The sequence below is a fragment of the Thunnus albacares genome, chromosome 21 (genome assembly GCF_914725855.1).
Source record: "Thunnus albacares chromosome 21, fThuAlb1.1, whole genome shotgun sequence".
Classification (NCBI taxonomy): Eukaryota; Metazoa; Chordata; class Actinopteri; order Scombriformes; family Scombridae; genus Thunnus; species Thunnus albacares.
The window spans coordinates 14,894,940-14,913,669 of NC_058126.1; the positions used below are offsets into that span (position 1 = coordinate 14,894,940).

The following is an 18,730-nucleotide window of genomic DNA, read 5'->3' on the forward strand; positions in this document are numbered from 1 at the left end:
ACACACACACAACATCTAAATGTAGAGCAGAATTAATTCTATAGCAGATGAATGAGTGTTTTCGGCGGTGCTTCCCTCCTGGGAGTTGTGAGCAAAGGGAGAGCGTTGCTATTTCAGCTGCGGTGTAAAGGAGGGGGGGGGCTGCTGGGTCTGACCGCAGAGAGAGGGCCGCTGCTGGGGCTGTGGACGAGGCCCCTGCTACTGACCCAAGGAGCAGACAGTAAACCCTGGGTTTATGGAAGTTCAGAATGCGGTGGGTCCCCAATGTGAGAGCTCTTGTATCACATTTTCAGAAGTAGGTTAGACAGCAGAGACGCCCTGGAAGGGAGGGTTTTATATATATCTATAGTGTTCAGTACACACTAATTTGGTAGCATCTTAATTAGGGGAATACACACTCTTTAAATTTAGACTGGAATATGCAATAACGAAGCTCAACTGATATCCTCCTAGCTTCCAAGTTGAATAATAAATCTGACACAAATTATGAATCTTACAAAGCTATTTCATAGTCAGACATATCCAGAGCGACAGAGCTGTCCACTCACCTGACTCACCTGACAGGAAAGGGCTCAAGAAAACATCAGGGAGTCATGGAAACAAGGGGATTTACTAACAAAGACAGAGCAAAATCACTGCCGGCACATGGTTGGCTTGGTCAGCGTTTGGTTTATTATGTTTGTCAGGTAAAATACAAGAAGATTGTGTCTCACCCCCACTGTGGAAAGTCTGTATAGGGGGCAAACACACTGAGGCCTGTTGATTAGCTACTGTTGCCACATGTGCCCCAGCTACCAGTGAAAATGACCAGATGACAAAAGACAAAAACCTGCCTGTTTCCATTATGGAATTTGCTCTGTGTTTGAGCGCGAGAGGGGAAACAGTGACGACAAGTTCAGGGTTTGGAATTAACAGAGAGTTGGTTTGTGTTTTAATCCCCCCAAGGAGTCACCTGTGAACAGTTAAGACTCCAGAGAAGGGGGCCGCTTTTGCTGCCAGGAGGCATATCTGGTTTAAATGAGTGCTTTTTTGAACAAAGTAAGTTGCCAGGTAAAATGGCAACAGTCACACAACAATCTTTTAGAGCATGTTATTGCTCTGAGGATGAACCATAATAAAGGAATAAGAGTAGTCCTATTCAGAAAGATGCTGTACAGACATCATAGAGAAAAATCTGCTTCTATTATAATATTATCTGAGATTATAAAATTCTTTTAGGGATTTATCGGAAGATCATAGAGATACACTTGAGATCCAGTGCCATAACTAATAAATAAATGCAACAGGATTACTATAAACCTACAGAAATCAATAAAAGTTGCTGCAGGAATATTATTAAAAATGTGTTTTTGCTAGGGAACATAAACTTTCTGTGAATTTTAGTATCATGAGGATTCAACTTTGAGTTTCTGAGCACATTTGGGAAGAAAAAAAACCCCATTCTGCTTATACTACACTGTATAGTACACACACGACCCTTGAGGTCTTGGTATAAACCAGTGGGCTGTTTCCAACCTTTGGAGAGGCGTGGTCAGGGGCGGCACTGTAGAGCGCAGCCAAGTTGAGGATAAAATGTGGATAAGTGATGCTTTAGCGGCTTTGGTGCAAGAATCCCGAAAGAAGAAAGGTCCACTCTCTCCCCCAAACTGATGAAAACGGAGTGAAGCGACCATATCATACCTTTGATCTATATCACATGGCAGCCAACGACAGTCATCACCGGTCCACCTGAACTCACTTTGAATCACTTTGAAGGCGGATTTTTTTTTTTTCTCTCTTAAGTTTTTTTTTCACAGCCAGATCTCTGTCAGGATCTCAAGCAGGCAGCGGGCTCCACTCCAATTCATTAAAGGTAAATTATATCCCATGTCTACATTAAATCACACCACTCCATTTCTATTTCAATGAGCATTACTCTTTACATTTTCCATTAGGCATTGGCTCATTATATCAGACTCTGTCAGCATTGCAGCATGCAACTTAAAAGTCCATATGCACATACAGAATTGTTAATATTTTAGCTACAATGAAGCACCATTATGTGCATTTTATTTAATTCATTAGCTACAGCTATACAACTTATTGGGATTTGAAATGTAATCCTTATTTTCAACAGCTCTCCAGCTTTCTTTCTCTTTTAATTCAGAAAAAAGTTGTAAAAAGTTCAAAGAAGTTCAATACTACTAGTGATTTATTTAATCCACACTAGTCATCCCCAGCCTGCCAGATTAAACCCCAGTGAACCACATCAGGTTGCACCATACCAAGTGTTTGCAAGCCAGTAGCCCTGCGGTTCAATGTGTTGTCCTCACCAAGTTCAATATTGACCCAAGTTATCCAGAAAACTATTCCAAACACCAATTCCAAACTGTCGCAATTGATTCTTTTATTCTCTTCTCACTTCCTTACTAGCTCACATTGTAGAGGAGAGTCTTTCTGTGCTGGCTTGGTCCCCACTGCACCACAAATATCTCACCTGAGTTTGAAAAAGGTCATCAGTACTTACCAGGATGAGACGTGTGTTCCCGCACTGGCTGAGGGGCGTGTCCCTGCTGCTGCTGCTCCAGACGGCCATCTCCATGGTGATGCTTCCAAACTCCACCGGCTGGCAGCAGATTCTGGACAAGTATTTGGACGAGGACGGGGACTGGTGGGAGGCCAAGCAGAGAGGAAAGAGGGCAATCACCGACAGTGACGCTCAGCTCATCCTGGACCTTCACAATAAGCTGCGAGGCCAGGTCTACCCTTCCGCTTCCAACATGGAGTACATGGTAGGTGGATGGAGGATGAAGAGGAACTGTCTGTGAAGTAGTGCATTTATACATACAACAGTGTACAATGCACTTTCATGCAGTTTATTTGTGTTAAAACGCTTTGACCCCATTCTGAACTCCCTAAGAGTCTTGTACACTTGTGGACCATATAGCATTAGTAAAGTGACCCAGTCACCAGACCGGCTGGCACTTGATTCACTTGGCTCACTTACAAGCAGCATGCCAGCATCTAAGCACTTTCACACATGAACCCCCACACACATTAGTCCGCACGCATGTGACTTTGGTTGTTTTGCCAGAAGAGAATTCCTCCGACTTGCCAATGATCACATTACTACTGCATTTTTTTTTAGTTTTTTTTTTTTTACTCATGCTAAGAGATTTGTTTGACTTTATCCTTTGGCTATCACGTGTGTGTACAGCGCCAGATCACTTTTCACAGTGCAATTAGAATCAGAGCACGGCACCAAGGCTTGTTTTACCAGCTGTCTCACCCCCCACTGCAGACACACACACACACACACACACACACACACACACACACACACACACACACACACATGCACCACACACCTTCAGAAAGTCAGTGCTCCACAGTCAACCATCTGGAACTTTTCCTAATACACTACATGTGTAGGCATTGTTTGACCACTACAGTACGTTGCCACCAAGAGTACTTAGGAGTTTAAAAATCAATACAGTGTGCAGAAGGTAATGAGGTTTTATCATCCTTTCATCTCCACTTAAAGAGCTACAGAACAAAAGGCAGCATTATTCTGTGGCAAAGGCAAATAAACAGTTCCTGCTGGGGGCAATTGCTGGACTGTGTAATTGTATAATTGAGAGGTTGGATTTGAGGACCGCTTGTGTGTGTGTGTGTGTGTGTGTGTGTGTGTGTACATGTACGTGCGTGAAAGCACTGCTCTGCCTGGCAGGCCTCTGGTTGAGGCACACTCTAGTGGAGAAATGCTGAGCCAGCAGCGCACAGCTCCTTTCTACTGTCTCCTGTTACAGTTTTCTTTTTTTTTTTAGCTGCAGGGGCACCCAGGGGTGAAATATGGAGAGGCATGCAACAAGAGGATGTGAGGTGAGAGAAAAGAGAGTAAAAGTTAGCGAGGAATAGGTAAACAGAAATAGAGGCCTAAAGATGAGAAAGGAGATTTGCAAACAGAGAGGAGAGGCAATGAGAGACAGATGGATGGAGAGACGGAATAGCAAAACAGGTGTCAAAATAATTGAAAAGCAGATGAGAAGGTTGAATGAGAGACTGAGTGAGGCAAGAGGAAATGAAAAGAAAGATGGAGACATTTGGAAGGAGTGCAAAGTAAGAAGAGACAATGAGGATAAGTGCTGAAATGTTATTTGCGATTCTGCAGATGTCAATAATTTCCTATTAAGAAAAGAAACAGTTCAGGTCACAAGTAACTTGGATTTCAGTGGTTTTCTGCACATTTTTTTTTTAAAGCAGGGCTCCATATTTCTCAGATTTTCCGTCTGTCTGTATTGAACTGCTGTCACCTTTCAGAAACCTCACAGCTTCAGTGTACTGGAAGACTTCATCGACATGCTCCTCTGCTCTCCCTACACATTCATGCATGCAGATGCACACTCACACCCAGAAACCCTTGCGCACATACACAGCCATTTGCCCATCAGCTCTGTTATTGTCTCCATTGTATTAAACCATAACCCGGCAGACCCTCTGTGGCAATCATCACAGAGACTGAGAGATAACATCAGTTCAAATCCCCCCCTTTTTCCTCCCCCTTCATCTGTTTCCTTTTCTTGCCCTCTCTCTCTGCCTCCCTCTCTCTTATCCCTGTGGCTCCGTTCCCATTCTGTCATTATCCAACACAGAGGCCCAAAAAAATTCCATTAAGCATTCACACTCCGTAGCGATCCACAAAGCTTCAATGCAGCTTTAGCAAGGGGACAGTGGTTCAGCCTCTTACTCAAATGTTGACCCACAGGTATAAACAGTAAAGTGTCAGTCTTTGAAGCGCTGTAAGACCAACAGATGGCATCATGGGAGAAAGCGGGCTGCACTCAGGTCTGGACTGAGGTGGTGGTGATGTTAGCGGTTTAAGATAAAGCTGTACTGACATTTTTCTGTTCAGGATGAGTCAGAGTCATACTGCAGGCGTTTGTCATTTCAATTTATTGGTGGATAATGTGGCTGTTGCGATTCACAACCTGTGAAGGCCAATAAGACAATAATTAAAGTCTAGACTAATAAATTTGCCTTGAATTAACTATTCCCAAGATGTTTAATTACAGTAATGTGGACAAGGCTTTGAAATAGTATTTAGACAGCTTCAATGTTAAAAGGGTAATACCGTCATTTACTGCTGTACTTCGAAATAGTTGAAGGACTCACAAGACACAGATTAAAAAAAGAAGGGGAAGAGGTCACGCTCCAGTGAAGCCAAAAGGATAATTTTATCCAAAAATAGCAGAGATGCCACCCTAATAGCACTGAACTGGACATTATTACACAGGTTGTATTCAGCTTTCACAGAATACTTCAGAGAACAAGGTCATAAAACTGTCCAGACACGCAAAACACATGTAGATTAAATTATCAAATTCGAATGACAAAACAAAACCTGCATCCTCTCACCTGATGCTTGAGAAGTGCTCGGAAAACACCTTCTGGTTCCTCTTTTTGAAAATGGTGTTGCTGCAGACATCTACATCAAATCAGAGTCTTAGAGTTCCTTCTCCTGTACAGAAGGAATGTCTTCCTGGCTTCCAGGCTTGGAAAAGCCTCCATTTTCAAATTCTAACTGCTGATGTCCAGCAGCAGGTTCATCTGAAAAGAAAACAAACAGACTGCTTTTAAGCAGCTTTAGCCTGGAGGAACTTTAAATTTATTTTGGTAGCTGATGATAAAATGTGTTAGTTATTTATTGTTGATAATGTTATCATTGATATTAATATATCTAGGATTTAAAGCCCAAAATCAGACCAAACCAAAATATCAGTCCAACCCTACCATTAACCGGTGCAACTTCTTTTGATGCCTATTGACTGAGACAGTTCCCTTTGACAGTTAATATTTTTCTACAACTTTACAAATGTGATTTCCAATCCTAAAATGATTTGCTGTGCTGTGCTGTGCTGGTCAAACTATCTTCCATGATAATAGGGAGATAATGGGATTCACTGGTTGAAAAAGTTCAGACAATGGTCAGTCCCAGGACCTTTGATATGAGCTGTGAGCTGGAATGCACTGTATGAAAAATGGCATACCAACTAAGACTGTATCGCTGTGGGAATAACAGCAATGTTTTGGTTAGGGCAGACAGATTAATATAGATTAACACATATGGCAAACCTGCTTTTCACTAATGTCATGTACAGTATTCTTTACGATGAATCACATGTCCGACCTTTAAGCTTTTTATTAAGTCTCCCATTTGTACCCTGTCTTCTCTCTCGCACATCTTATCGCCTTGTCCTCCTACATCTTCTGTCAAGTTTCTTATTTCACTTATTTACTTTCTCCAATTCCCATATCTTTTTGCCGCTTTCCAGTATTTCTCTGCATGCACAATTGATTATGAGCAGGAAACCCCAACTTGCAAAGGAAGTACCCCTCTGTAGCCTTTGAAATGCAACCAGATGACCAAGGACCGAAAAAAAACTAAATCCCTGGCCACGAATGAAGTGTTAAGTGAAATAAACAATGCAGTGTGCACAGCGCTGAGAGACTTTAGCAGGGGAGGTGTTTTTCTTTACGGGCCCCAGCAGAAGTGCGGTTGGGATGGAGGGGCGGGTGTGTGTGTGTGTGTGTGCGTGGGGTGGGGAGGGATGGGGGGGGGGTCTTGGTTACGAGGTCTCCCCTGCTGGGCTAACTGTGCAAACAACAGCAGCTTGACAAGCCGGCTGCACTCTGTACCAGATTCAGCAGCTGAAAAATATGTCTCAGCTGACATTTTCCAAGCCTGCTTTCTCTGCAAGTTCGAGGACGATAGAAGGAGTTCCTCAGCTGGAAGGGTGCTGCTTGTCACGAATATCACAAATCATGTCTTGTGATACATACCATAATCAGCAATGTTCCTCTCCAAGACACCGTAACCAGTATTTGCCACTGCTGGCAGGAGACCTACTGTACTTGTGGCTACAGTTAAATGCTTTCAGACCCCTTGTGTTGACCTCGATCAAGTACAGAGCATCCTGTGTGCTGTGGTTTGCAGATCGTATGGCAGTTACCACAACTCAATTCAATGTGTTTCAGTCTGCTTATCAGTGTAAACATTGATTATTTTCTCATGCGAGGAGGTCACTTGCTGAGAAAATCGAAGGAGAAAATGACATAGTTAGAAATCGAGGTCATGACTGAACAGCTTCCTTCAGCGTTCTTCTGCTACTGATGATGACCAGGCTTAAATCTCTCCATTAGCTATTATAGAGGCAAAACGGGACAACCAAGGATTACAACATGGATATGACCTACTGAAATTGATTTGCAGCTCACTGCTAACAGAAGTAATTTCTGAACCGAGATATAGTTGCTGGTAAACAAATTGTCTTTTTTAGTCCTGGTTCTGTCAGACATCATTTGGCCTCATTGTGCAAGACAGATGACAAGCTACAATCAATGAAGGTGTGACAACACTGGTACCTTCCATCTATGCAGGTGTAGAGATGAGTGAAAAACATACTCCACACCTCCAATTGTTTATTTTTTCTACATGTCAGTTATTTAACTTTTCTACAAGTTTTGGCCCAAGAATTTGACATACCACACTGTTTAATCGAGGCTGCCAATAATACCTCGGTGTTGTTGATTTAAACAAACACATCCACTCAACAGCTAACAGGATTCCCAGAAAGAGCTGAAGAAACTGCTCAAAGTTAAGAGTTAATTTGCTGGGCTGCCAGACATCCTGTTGTTAGGTAGGTGTGTGTTTTCGGGAGTAATGCAGAGAACAGCGGTTGTTTCTGGTGGGACTGAAAGTGGGTGACAGACGATGGAGGAGGAGGTGGTGCTGGAAACCGGGGAGTTATTTTAGTGTCTGTTATTGGATGAGATTTCACTGAGGGTAAGCTATGACTTCCAGGGCCCAATGTGTGATATGTGAAAACTTCTGACACCTCCACTGGTATACTAATGCATGTGCTCATGCACACACACACACACACACACACACACACACGTAAACTAACTGACTTTCTCATAGGAACCCGTTATTTTAGACATCCCACACTGAAGGTGAAAGCGAAGGTGTGCAATTAAATGAACATACAGTGTCCTTCAAAGGAATTAGAGCTGGTGTTATTTTAGCATTTTTTATGGTAGAATGTAGGTCAGCAGAGAGGAAGGACACTCTTTGCATTCCCAGAAAACCCCAGAATGGGAATATGATCCCTTAGTATCCAACCAGAGCCAAACTTGACTGAGAGGGCAATTCAGGGAGAGGTAAAGTGAAACAAAAGCTTGCACCCAGACATCTCACCAGAGACATATGGAAAGTATTACTTAAGGAAAAACAGCTTTTGCATTTTTGGAATAACACCCAATCTTAAGGGAAAACCCATCCGGGGCAAGTCAGCTGAGCAGCAACAAGAAATGAGAGCTCTTTATACAGCAGCAGCAGAGATCAATGTATTATTTTTGTATATATTTTCCTGTAGCAGCTCATAGTCCTCATGGCACATGATGAGTAACACTGGTTTAGTGTGTGTTCTGATAACACTTCACATCACATTACTGACAGCTGAGCAAATAGTGTACAGCAGTGAATATCTCCAGTTACTCACTAGCCGTTCTATGACCTGACATCGTATCTTATAGTCCATTAGTAGCAATATCAGCAGCTTTGCATTACAATGGATCAGTTTATTTCTACTAATCATTAAATATAATCTGGAAAACTAGCTCATTTTGTTTTTCTGTTTCTGCACAGGTGTGGGACACAGAGTTGGAGCGGACGGCAGAAGAGTGGGCAGAGACCTGCCTTTGGGAACATGGTCCTGCCAGCTTGCTGCCACAGATCGGACAAAATCTGGGAGCCCACTGGGGAAGGTAAATAATAATCCAGTATGCACAGTTTAGGCATACTCCATGTTGACTTGTATATTATCAAAGGTTGAAGTTAAACATTGCCCTGGTGAAAACATTTAAGGTCTTTAAAGTCAGCATCTATATGTGTGTAACTTGATGTAACTGAGTTAAGCCAGACACCACTGAAACTGGCCTGTTAAGCAACCCCTTGACAACCCCTTGAGTGAAGGAATGATGGATGGGAGGCCTGTGTCACCATGGTCGGCTCAGACCCAGCACAGTCTGGCATATTTCTCAGGAACTGGCAAAGTTACACAGTAGAAATGATATAACAAATATAGCAACATGAAAATAAAGACCTGGATAGGAACAGAATATGTTGACTCAGACTTAGCACACTAAAAAAGAGAATTATTTTAGCACAATCGCTTGCTTGCTTGTTGCACTATTGCACTATTTCACTTTATGTGCAATTTAGCACTGTAAAATGCATTACATCCACTTGTTACCCTTCTTAGTAGCATTTCAACAACACTAATTATACAGGGGACACATTAATATGAATTCACTATATTTGTGCAAAGTGCTAAGCTAAACAACCTGCCTTGGGCATATTTCTCATGTACTGGCAAAGTTAACAGAGCTACCAGCTGCATTTACCTACTGAAAGAGTGTTGTGAGCCAACACTGCACATATGGCAAGTGGAATAAAGACTGTTACATGTGTTTGTTCATTTGATCACTCAGAGTATCTGAATACAGCACTGCTTCACATAAGAGATCCTTGTTTCACATCTAATCATATCACTCCACAGTCAAGATGGCCTCTTCATTCTATTAAGCAGCAACACCTGGTGAAAAATTATTGTTAGTCCTCAGTAACTACAATCTGTTCAGAGAGCACAAATGTTTGATTGCTAGGTAGAAGCTTAATGGCAGTCTTAACAGATGTGTTCACATCACTGTGGTTAATAATGAATGCAACATATTTTTGTTGTGTAGCTGAGTGTAGTGCAAATTATTTTTCTTTTCATCCATATTATGTATCAAAGAATTTAAAGCACCCTGTCAGACATGTCTGCTGTATGTTATCTCTGCTACAGTAACACCTGTATCTTGGAACACATTTTGATGAACAGCTTTTTGTCATTTTGGAAAGGATACATGTGAATTTTAATACATCAATTCTTAAAACATATTCTAACACTTAAAGTTCATATACAGTAGGGGTATGTAAAAATACTGTGCGATCAGCTTTGATGCATAATGCTAACTCCCCCACCAATAGATTCACAAGACAGTAGAAATGTTGTTTGGAACATTGTCATCAGAGGTACGCTTACTCATTCTCTCCAGGTACCGTCCACCTACGTTCCATGTGCAGGCCTGGTATGATGAAGTGAAAGACTATTCCTTCCCTTACCCTCAGGAGTGTAACCCCTACTGCCCCTTCAGATGCTCCGGCCCGGTTTGCACTCATTACACACAGGTAGCCAAGTCTGGATTGTACAATTTCTTTTCAGGATTTCAAAGACTTGATTTAACCTAAGGCTTTGTTATCAGTACTGCAATTTAGTTTTCCATGGTCTATCTTTTATAGCTGGTGTGGGCCACCAGCAGTCGGATTGGCTGTGCCGTCAACTTGTGTTACAACATGAATGTGTGGGGACAGATTTGGGCCAAAGCTGTCTATCTTGTCTGCAATTATTCACCAAAGTAAGCACATTTGTTGTTGATGTTCTTTCACAGATGCATGACTGTTATACAGGCTAGAAGAGTGATAAAAATCTTAGATATGCTCTCGTGTCATTTTGATCTGACAGTATCTTTGGCTGCTGAATTTCAAATGTGTTTTCACTCATAGTTGAAGTTCAAAATAGTCACACAAAAAGGAGTTAGAAAGCAGTGAGTTATCAGATTTGTTTAAGTTGTGTGTGTTGTGTTCCATAAACATTACTTGTTATGTGACCTAAACAGGGGGAACTGGTGGGGCCATGCACCTTATAAACATGGGACACCATGCTCTGCCTGTCCTCCCAGTTATGGAGGAGGCTGCAAGGACAACCTCTGCTACAAAGGTATGTGTTGACAAAACAGAAAGACAGAGGAAGAGAAGCTGAGAAAATATTTGCTCATTACATTTTTGTGACTTTACTTGAAGATGACAATTCCAACCCTCCACAAGAGGAAACGGAAGAATACAACTTCATTGAGCCAGAGGCCCCCCGTACTCCGCAAAAGCCCCGGCCCCGGGTCTCAAAGCCCGAGCCTCCCAGTCTCCCCAACCCAGCCCCCACCAAGCCCCCCACAGTGGACCTGCAGAAGAATGAAGTGGTCAACACACAGCAGATGTGTAAGCTGCCATTTAACTGTTTATTCTGGATCTAGTTTCATCTCAAAACGGGGGGTGTAGGATCTGGTTTTGGGGATGGGAGGTGCACAGAGTGGTACGATGAACTGTATAGGACAAGATCTAAAGAAAAAGAACACTTTTTTTTCAAAATTGAGTCAAAACCAAAGAATTTGTGAATAGCTGTCTGCTTAGTGAGCAATAATGTATAACGTGAGCAAAAAAAGGCCTTGACCGGAAATGTTTTTCTTGCAATTTATCTTAAATTGCCTTGATGTTCTGTAGCCTTTATCTGTCATCTCCCTGATTAACCCTGACAGTTTCTGAAGTGTACTTAATATTGCAAGTCACTCTTTGGAGAAGGGAGGGGAGCTCTATTTTAGCATGATCCCCTGAGTGTGTGTTTGCTTTTGGCCGGCTGAGAGGGGTTGAGGGGTGAGAGGGGCTCGCTGTGGTTTTTAAATGGCTTCCTCTCTGCAGTGCAAGGGGCCTGTGCTTGTAAGCTGAGACACTTCCTCCAGTATTGCTGACCACCCTGAACCTTGTTGCAGGAATTCGTCTCTTTTGGCTCTTGAAGCATCACGACAATACTCTTCACTTAGTGTAACTCACCTCAGGCTTTTAGCAGCAGCCAGCTGATGCATGTTGGTTCCTGTACGAGTATTGAAAGGCTTTTATGTTTATGTGTTTCAGCTCAGCTTGTGAAGTGTGACACTAAGCTTCGAGATCAGTGTAAAGGAACGCCATGCAATAGGTACGGTTAAGATGAAATATGTTGAAAACTCATAAAACACAATGAATACTATAAAGTGCATTTTCACCTATTTTATTCTGCATTACTCCACAGATATGAGTGTCCAGCTGGATGTTTAGATGCTACAGGAAAAGTAGTTGGGACAGTTTACTATGAAATGGTGAGTGGGTCCTTGAGCAAGACATTGAAATGCTACTTGCTTACTACTGTGTCAGCAAAATGACATGCAAAGTAAATAATGGTCTGAATAATATGCTCTCTTTTTTGTAGCAATCCAGTGTTTGCAGAGCTGGTCTACATGCTGGTGTCATAGATAATGATGGAGGATGGATGGATGTAACAAGGCAAGGAAGAAAGGACTTTTTCATCAAATCAAACAAGAATGGAGTACCATCTCTAGGGTGAGACAGTAATATTTAGAATTTATACTGATAATATTTGATAGTGATATTGATAAAAAAAAAAAAGTCCTAAAAATAGGGGAAATAATGTGGTCTAATGTCATGTTGTGTGTGTTTTCCCTTGACAGAAAATATCAGAGTGCTAATTCCTTCACAGTTTCCAGAGTAGCAGGTATGTGTGACATCTACTAACAACGATGTGACACTTTAATTATGATGTGTTACATTTCATATGAAATTACACATGATTAGCTGTGCTGGAAAACGCTGTATTTCTGTCTTGCAGTCATAGCCATCACATGTGAAACCACAGTGGCACAGCTGTGTCCATACCAAAAGCCTGCAAAACATTGCCCGAGGTACAAACCTGGCTGTATGTTTGACTGCACGTCAATCTCCTTATTAACTCAAGGTCCCAACCTTCATGTAAATTTATCCATATTCAACTGTTCCCTTTTTAGATTATTCTGCCCGAGAAACTGTTTAGAAGAGAACCCGCACATATCCAGAGTAATTGGCACCACAATATACTCTGATGTAAGTCTCTCTTTTTGAATTTAAATGAGTAAAACCTTTTCACCATTCAGGTCATCACAGAACTGAATCAGCCTTTCTCAGATATTATCTTTCTTCTTGCATTGCTCCTGCAGAAGTCCAGTGTATGCCGGGCAGCGGTCCATGCTGGAGTCATCAAGAACGATGTGGGTGGCTACATCGATGTGATGCCAGTGGACAAGCGGAAACACTACATTGCCTCATATCAAAATGGCATTGTCTCTGAAAGGTATGGGACGTCTCATGGCTAATCTCCTAAATACTAAGCTGACCTATATGTTTCAGGCTGGAATGTAAAACATGCTGATTTCCATTGCCGTGTGCATATTTAGTGTAACTTGGGTTTTTTTCTTTTTTGTTTTTTCTTAAAGGGACGTATCATGCACATTTCCAGGCCCATATTTATATTCTGGGGCTCTATTGGAATATCTTTGCATGATTTACTGTTAAAAAACTTATTTATCTTATACTCGCCCTTTATGCAGCCCTTCAGTTCAGCCTCTGTCTGAAACAGGCCATTTAAGGCCCCCTCCTGATGAGCCCACTCTATCCTGACTGGTTAGCTGTTGGAAGCTGCATCTTGGCAGACTCCTGGCGGTTTCCGATGCTACGTAATCAAACAAGAGCAGTTGGATTTCACCTATTTTTCTTGTTCTTTACTTGAAATGGAAACTACTCCCATAATCCAATCTGAAATATGTAAGTGGACAATGCAAACAACCCATGAAACAACCTTAGCAACAAAGGCTATGGAATGGACGGCAATATCTGGGCATGTGCAAACAGCAGAGGTCAAAACACAGTCCTATAAACAATAACACAAAATCCTCAAACAGAATAGTGTAAAAACACAAAATACATTTAACATCAGAAGCTTTCGGGTATACTGGAATTGAATTAACTTAGTGAGATTTATGGTCCTACATCAGTATTCTCTCTTAAATCTTGGGTAGAAAGTGAAGGGGTTAATTTGCTGGGGCATAGAGAGGAGGAGTGAGAAATCAATGGCTTTCAGGTAGAGAGAAATTTATCCACTCTGCCCTCTCTTGTGGACCTAATCTTTTCAAGATGCAGGCAGTTCATTACATCTCTCATGCAGTGCACAAGGGAGGGTGATTAGCATGCTTCTAGTTTAAAATAATTAATTGCTTGGCAATCAGAGTAGAGAAGATGAGTGCATCTTTACGTAATTCTGGGAGGGGTTTGTTTTTGTTTTTTTTGGTTGTGAGCCAAAAAGGGCAACAACCGGACAAAGGTCCAAAGCTTAATCTAGTGGCTCATATAAAGGAAATGCCAGGATGAATGCAGAGCAGGGAAAAGCCAAAACATATGCACTGAGGAAGCAGAATCCTACCAGCATCTATCACAAACCAGATCAATATTGGTTAAAATTGTAGACAGTTCTAGCTTAGTCCAACCAATATCATTGAAGAAATGAAGATGGATATAGACAAGAAGAAGGATTCTGGATGGAGTCTGCCTTAGACTCTTCCTTTTCTTTTTGTGAAAACACATACTTCAAATTAGTCCCCAACTGCTCTCACGTAACACATTGGAGAAGGAATGGAAGTGAAAATTGGGTCATGCAGAAGAGAATAGAAACAACTTCTTATGCATGTACATTATAGTTCAGTGCTTTGTCTGGTTATGTTTAGGTGGATGTTAAATAAATTGTATAAAAGGTGTACTTTTGTAAGACAAAAACTTGATTATGTGATATATCTGAAAATACATGCCTTAGGCATTTAAAAATGTGATTTTTGGTTACAGGTGTACCCTTGCACAACCAGATTTTTGATATTGATATACTATGATATTTAAGAATGGAAAAAGCTATTTGAGAACTCAGTCAATGCACATACCACACCTATCAGCAAAGTTTTAGATGATGGATAGTTAATAATAGTTTCAGATGACTTGCTGTCTCATCAAACTCTTGAACCTTGAAGTAAAAGGATGGAAAATAGGCTTTGGAAGGCTTTGAGTGTGTTCGTTCAGGCAGTACTTGTAACTTAAAATGTAAAACATCTGAGCTGTCACCATTTACGGAGTGTTTTATTGCTCTAATACAGTAAGAGAGGGCGTCAATTATGGGGACCATAATGGGCTTTCCCCATCTGAACCCGTGCACAGGTCAAATCACTGAGGCCATACAGGTCACATCGACAATGTACAGTAAGATGCAGTTTATTAACTCCCATGTGTTGTTGATTTACAGGTAATTATACTTTACTTGATGCCATTTTAAAAAAGGTACACAAAGCAGGACTTAGAGACACATTTACAGGGAACAGTCAACTCTTGCTTAACTGAGTTCATAATCAGAGACAGCAGCAAACTTAGAATAAAGGACCCGAAGCACGAGGTTTTCAAAGAGAGAGACGAGTCATCGGCATAGAGGTATATTTTTGGTAATTTCGCCCCATCTTTTTTCTGTGTATGCTTCAAAGAGGAGGGGTGCGAATAGACAACCCTGTTCGGTGCCACGTGCGAACACAGAGTAGGAAATGAGAGATATCATTGGTTTGTACGGAGGCTGTTGGAATGTTAAGAAGCTTAACCCAGGCAATAAAGAATTCACCCAACCCAAATATATCCAGAGTGTAAAAAAGTCTTGCACTCTGCTTAGTCACATAGCTCCTCTGCCTTAAGAAAATGAAGTAGCCTTCATTCGACTTTTTGAGTTAGAAGATAAATTAATAATGTTGGATGACAGACTGATATTGAAGAACGCAGTATTTTAAATCAAGCCTTTGGTCGGTATGATTTGTTTTTGGCAGGATGTAATAAAACTTATGAGCCAAGATTTTAGTGACGACTTTGGCAATATTGGGGCAGAGACTAACCTATAACTGTCACGGTAAAGTAGATGTCTGTCACCATAATCATTCAAAAGTTCAAAATTATTCCTACATAATGAGTCCTCAGTGACTGAAAGGGACTGTTAACAAAGAGGGGAGCTTGTGATTGCCCAGGAAAAGACTTTGCTGATGCTAATACAGTGAGAGCATGTCTTGAATCCATGCTGTACCAGTACAACAGCATTAAGGTTACAGGTCAGTACCAGCCTCTGTTTAAAGCTAACGTGACCCATATACTGTATAGTCTGTTCCATTTATTTATAGACATTAAATTACACCAACTTTGGATTGTTCTATTGTCTACAGAATGACTGTTGTTAACATGACCTGTGCAGAGGACAGACACACACAGTCTCATTCATTATAGCCTGCCATCTCTCTTTCTGCCCTCTCTGTCTTTCCTTGTCTCTCTCCACTACATTTATCTTTGTCACAATGCTGAGAGGCTTGACGTCTGTTAGTATCTGCCCATCATTTATCTGTCTCTTTTTACTTCACAACATGTCTGTCTTTGTTGGATTAACACATGAAGTCCCTTGTGTTTGTGTAGAAATAGTGGTTTATCTGTTTTCTCAGGGAACTTCAGCCTCTATCTGTTTGTGTCCTATCTGTCATCAGAGTGTCAGACGACACACTGACGTGGACATTTCGCCGTAAAACCTGAAATCTATCTGTTTGTGTGTGTCTGTCATACATCTTTCTGCAAAAGGCCGGGACATATTCTGTATCTGACACATGCCGCACTCAGACTGACTCTCCCTCTTTTTTCTTTCTTTCCCCACAGTCTTCAAAATCCTCCTGGAGGGAAGGCGTTCCGGGTGTTTGCTGTGATTTGAGTGCCCCAGAGGGCGGCTTCACCAAACAGAAAGCGCACTTGGGCCTGTGAATAGGCAGTAATCAAGCCCTGTTGTCAAACTCAATGACTGAAATGTTTCTGGCTTTGCTACACTCCAGGGGTTAGAGGTCGTCTCCATGACAGCATAAACCGAGCAACAAAAACTTGACACATACACAATGAGAACCTGTCTGGACTCACTTGCATGGAGTTTTCAATTTGTCATCTTTAGTGGGAAATTTTATAAACTGTAAATATCTTGGAATGGTTCACTAATATTTTGTTTTGTACATATTTGTCAATAGTATTACGTTTGTTTTATCTTTGTGCCATGCCTGCCTTTTTAACAAATAGCTGTGTATGAATACTGATTATAAAAGTCCTATGATAAAACATTTTAATGGCACTTAAGGATGAATTTTGTTTTTATTGTCTGGCACATTTTTACTGGTGCTCTGGGAAGGGGTCATGTCATATTTTGTACTTTTTTAATGATTGGGGAACAAATTGTTGCATTTATTTTTATAAAATTATGCTTATTATATATATCAATATGATGTATAAAGGATGCTGCTATATGTTTTTCTATTGTTATTGTAATTTCCAGTGTGATGGTTTTATTTGTTTGTCAGATAATGAGGTTTAGTTAAAACTCCCTGCAGGTCGGGAAGTAGTACACTCAACCTTCACAGTTATCATTCTCAAAACAAAACCTTTATGTCTGACTTCATCATGAATTCCATTTGGATGTCTGAACCCAAAGCTGTTTTAGGTAATGAATGGTCATCTCCCTGTAACATTGATGAACAGAAACAACAATATGCTACAGTTTTATTTTATACAGTATCAACAAATATACCAGCTCTCAGCTTTCTTTAATCTGCCATCATTATAATGGGCAATTAAATGTATTTTTGTTTCTGTTTCTCTGTGCATCATATATATTTTCCTACCCCGGGTTTTGTGGAAGTGTTCATTTTGCAATAAAATATTACGTCCACCACAATGCTTGTGTCGTTAATGCACTCACAAAGTCTATTTGATATTTCCAAGATTCATAGGCTGAAAGCATTTCACATTTTAACTATGTAAATTTTACAATATATTGTAACTGATTTATTATAAGGTTTTATTATCATAATTAATAATTAATGTTCTGCAATTCAACTTGCCTTTAAAACATCCATTGTGCTATATTACAATAAAGTACTCCAAGTACTTTCCCCAAAATTGTAATTCTATGAAATGTAACATCTATATTATGTTACCATTTGATTTCCTGCTGTAAATCTGCGGTGACGGGGTTGGTGCTGCACATTTATTCCTATTCTCGAGGATTTCTTTAGAAGTAACATGATCATAACTCAGATATATGTTTACTTGTAATGATTTATCCTAGCCTCTCAGACACCACAGTGCCTTAGATTAATTTCACCCTGCACATACTCAAAGATCCGGGATGAAATGAAAAAGAACTTGTAAATAATATTTTTAAGTTGCAGACTTTGACAGGAAAAGCTCTCTTGATAGTCTACAAATGAAAAAGATACAAAAAACAAATCTTAAACTGGCTAAATATTGGCAGTCTGAAACTGGCAAACCATGTAGACAGATGGATGTCAGCGGTCCTTGAACAGTTCATCTGATATGGGTCATAATACCTTCATATTAAAACTGAAAATCTGCGCTAAAACCTCATAGCCAATGAGTCATTTCACATTTGCTCTAACCCAATGGATAAGCACTCTGAGCCAAGACACCAAAGATCAAAGTACCTCAGGGAGCTACTGAAGTGGTAGGTTTTGTGGGTTGGATGAAGAATAACTGCTTCTCAACTGAACCCAATCCCCTATACTTGCTCTACTTGTGGGAGAGGCCTGCACAACTTACATGAAAGTCTCTCAGGATGTGGCACCCCCTGCTAACTCTCAGTATCAATACTGGTTATTCATTCAAACCGTGGTGAGCGGAAGTGTTTCATTTTAAATGTCCCAGCTTTCCTCTTAGGCTCTGTCACCAGGGAGTGCAGTCACTCCTCATTTGCTTCTGAGCAGCAATGGAGCGAAATGACCAATCCATAATGGGTTCCACCATATCCATGTCTGACAGTGTTATGATGTCTGGAGGGCTGCAATGGGTTGTGACTTGAACTGCCAGTCTTTGTTATTAGCCAGACAAGTGCTACTAAAT

General features: G+C 40.9%; 1 protein-coding gene across 1 annotated transcript; it reads left to right on the forward strand.

Moving 5' to 3' along the window:
* The first annotated feature begins 1,583 nt into the window (after positions 1-1,583).
* crispld1a (cysteine-rich secretory protein LCCL domain containing 1a) lies at positions 1,584-17,546 on the forward strand. The gene is made up of 15 exons (XM_044339839.1): positions 1,584-1,852; positions 2,413-2,771; positions 8,687-8,805; positions 10,141-10,273; positions 10,385-10,500; positions 10,762-10,862; positions 10,946-11,137; positions 11,828-11,888; positions 11,982-12,048; positions 12,159-12,289; positions 12,418-12,461; positions 12,576-12,648; positions 12,751-12,826; positions 12,940-13,073; positions 16,490-17,546. Exons 2-15 carry the CDS (start codon positions 2,511-2,513, stop codon positions 16,539-16,541), a joined length of 1,560 nt encoding a protein of 519 aa, XP_044195774.1. The 5' UTR covers positions 1,584-1,852; positions 2,413-2,510; the 3' UTR covers positions 16,542-17,546.
* Positions 17,547-18,730: the final 1,184 nt, after the last annotated feature.